Below are 2,493 nucleotides of genomic sequence, written 5' to 3'. Positions count from 1 at the left end.
GGGCAGGCTGCCTACTCCATGTGCCCCAGCCACCACGGCCGGTGATGGGGCTGCGCTCCATGAAGTTCTGGGGGGCCCACATGTCCGCCAGCACTGCCAGGCCCCCTCCGCTGCCTCCCGCACTCCTGGAGCAGAAGGACAACGGGGAAGTCTGTCTGGATTGCGCATGAGAGGCCTGGGGGCACTCGGGGAGCCGGCCTGGGCACCCCTCCGCCAGGTGAGGCTGGCTGGCCGGCCGGGACAGGGCTGCGGCTGGCGCTGCGTGTGCGTCGTGTGGGCGCTTCGGCCACCCCTTTGCATCCTGCGCCACCCTGGCAATGCCAAGGGCCCCTCCGGCGGCTGCATGAGGCGGCCTGTCCAAAGGAGGGGTGTCTCCCCCCCGCAGTGCACCCAAAAAGCACAGTCCCGCATCGCCCCCTCCTCTCCTCACCGAGCCCTCAGCAGCTGGCCCGGCCACCGCCGGCTCCTCACTTCGGGTTCTCCTTGGACCAGCCATGGGAGGGGCTTCCCGCAGACGGGGAGGGGCGGCTCCATCGCTGCCGAGCGCCAGCACCTTCCCGCTGCCCCCCCACTTCCTGCCTTGCGCTGAGGGCTGCACTTGACAGGGAGCCAGAAGTGCCTCTGCGAGTGAGTCGGATGAGTGTGACCCTTTGGGCTGCGGAAGTTAACCATTTGATGGCCAAGCTGCGGCTGTGGCGGCCCAGAAGCGGGGGCCCTCCAGGTGTGCCGCTCCTGCTGGGAAGTGTCCTCTGCTGCACCTGCAGAACAGCAGCTCCTGAAGAACGCGGCAGTACCTGTGCCACGGCAGCCTGCTTTGGCGCAAGGGCTCCGATTCCGAAAACAAACCTGGCTGTGTCGGTTTTGTTTTCTGAGCCGCCTGGCCCACAGTCTGGCATCTCGGGCACACCCTGCGGCTCCCACACCACCACCACACGGCCTGAATTGGTGGGGCCGCTGAGTTCCCACTCATGTGGTCCAGGAGAGGAAGGGCCGGCAGGAAGCTGGCGCCGGGTGCCGGGAGGAGCCAGGGGCCAGCAGGGGGCAAGTGGCCCTGCCGAGGAGTTGCCTCCGCTCAGCCACCCTCTGCAAATTCGGAGCGTGGAAGGCCCCGCTCGGGAGAGAGGAGCACCTGTCCGGCACGAGGCCTGCCAGCGAGACGCCCCAGGAAAACGGGCATTGCCCAGAGCATGTGGAGGGCCATCCTTGGCTAGGCTAAAGGGGCCCCCTCCGCAGAGACCGCTGTGTGGCCGGAGCCCTGCAAAGCCACACCGGAGACTTCCTTGTCTTGGGGCGAGAAGGGCTCACCCCTCCCTCGATCCCCACGCCCCGCCTTGGCATCCCGGGATGTGCCTGGTTGCAGAGGGCCTCTTCCGCAGGGATCCCCCCCCCCACAAAAGGTCTGATGCAGCACCCAGTGTCCTCCCCACCGAGTGCTGCATCAGACCTTCACAGCACTGACCAGCCAGCAAGCGCTGATGCCGCTCGGCTGCTTCCAAGAGGGCACGCAACAGAAATCCACGTCCCCACCAGGAAACCTAAGCGCCCACCCTCCGGAAGCTGGGCCAGAGGAGGCTGAGAGGCGGTGGCCTCAGGGAAGCAGTGGCCTTCCCCTCCCCACGTGTCTCCAGAACGCCACGGGGAGGCCCCCAAGAAGGTGCAGCGGATGGGTCCAAAGGAGGGGGCGTGAGGCAGCTGAGCGGGAGCCAAGGCCCTTCCGGGGCTGAACAGGCGATCCAGAACTGGGTCCCGACTGAGACGGTGCCACTCAGATGGGGGCAGAAGACTCCCCGCTCCAGACTCCACACCTGGGTCCACCGCTTGCCGCACCTTAAAGGCAAACACGTTCGCTGGCGCCTTCTCCTGAAGGGCGCAGAGCTCTCCTGTCCTTGCAGGTCCTCCGGAACAAGAGAAGGGCGGCTCCGGAACTTCCTGGGGAGCTGGCAGGGCCGGGGACGCCCCACTGGAGACGCAGAGCCCGCCCGGGGCCCAGGCAGGTGTCCAGGTGAGTGTGGCGCCCGAGATCCCGCCCGGCGCCTCTGGTGCATGCCACTTCTGGGGAAGCGAGCCTGGAGCCCAGAGGAGGCGCCCCAGACCCTGGCAGGCAGGGCAGGCGGGCCGGCTACTCTGGCACGGGTGTCCCCGAGGCGGCGTGGAGGCCGCCACTTTGGCCAGCCTTAGAAGGGGGCCGTCTAAAGGGGGGGGGGGCGTTGCGACTCCAGCCCTGGTGGGCGCCAGGCAGGCTCCTGTGCCAGCTGTCGGGGAGCACAGGCGGGGGGTGCCGCCATGTTTCTGGCCCGGGGGGCTTGTTGGCCAGTCTGTGAGCAGAGCAATGGCCTGGGGGCTGGCCTGGTTCAGCTCCGGGGTCTTCGGAGGCTCCTGCTTGAGTAGCCAGGAGGGCGGCTTCCTGTGGGTGCCTCCCAAAAGGCCGGCAAGGGCTGGGTGGGGGCCCTGCAGAGCCGTTGCTGGGGGACGAGGGGGGCTGTAGTCGGGGGC

General features: G+C 68.2%; 1 protein-coding gene across 1 annotated transcript in view; it reads left to right on the top strand.

Moving 5' to 3' along the window:
- Positions 1–636: 636 nt before the first annotated feature.
- The window catches only part of FBLIM1 (filamin binding LIM protein 1), a 7,726-nt gene continuing 5,869 nt past the window's right edge, over positions 637–2,493 (top strand). Inside the window, exons 1-2 of the mRNA XM_044421167.1 lie at positions 637–721; positions 1,893–2,002. Of these exons, the coding sequence (XP_044277102.1) occupies positions 637–721; positions 1,893–2,002 (195 nt within the window). The remainder of the gene's footprint in view (positions 722–1,892; positions 2,003–2,493) is intronic.

This window comes from Varanus komodoensis, unplaced genomic scaffold, assembly GCF_004798865.1.
Source record: "Varanus komodoensis strain SLA01 unplaced genomic scaffold, ASM479886v1 scaffold116, whole genome shotgun sequence".
Taxonomy (NCBI): domain Eukaryota; kingdom Metazoa; phylum Chordata; class Lepidosauria; order Squamata; family Varanidae; genus Varanus; species Varanus komodoensis.
This window is presented reverse-complemented; position numbering and strand designations above follow the sequence as displayed.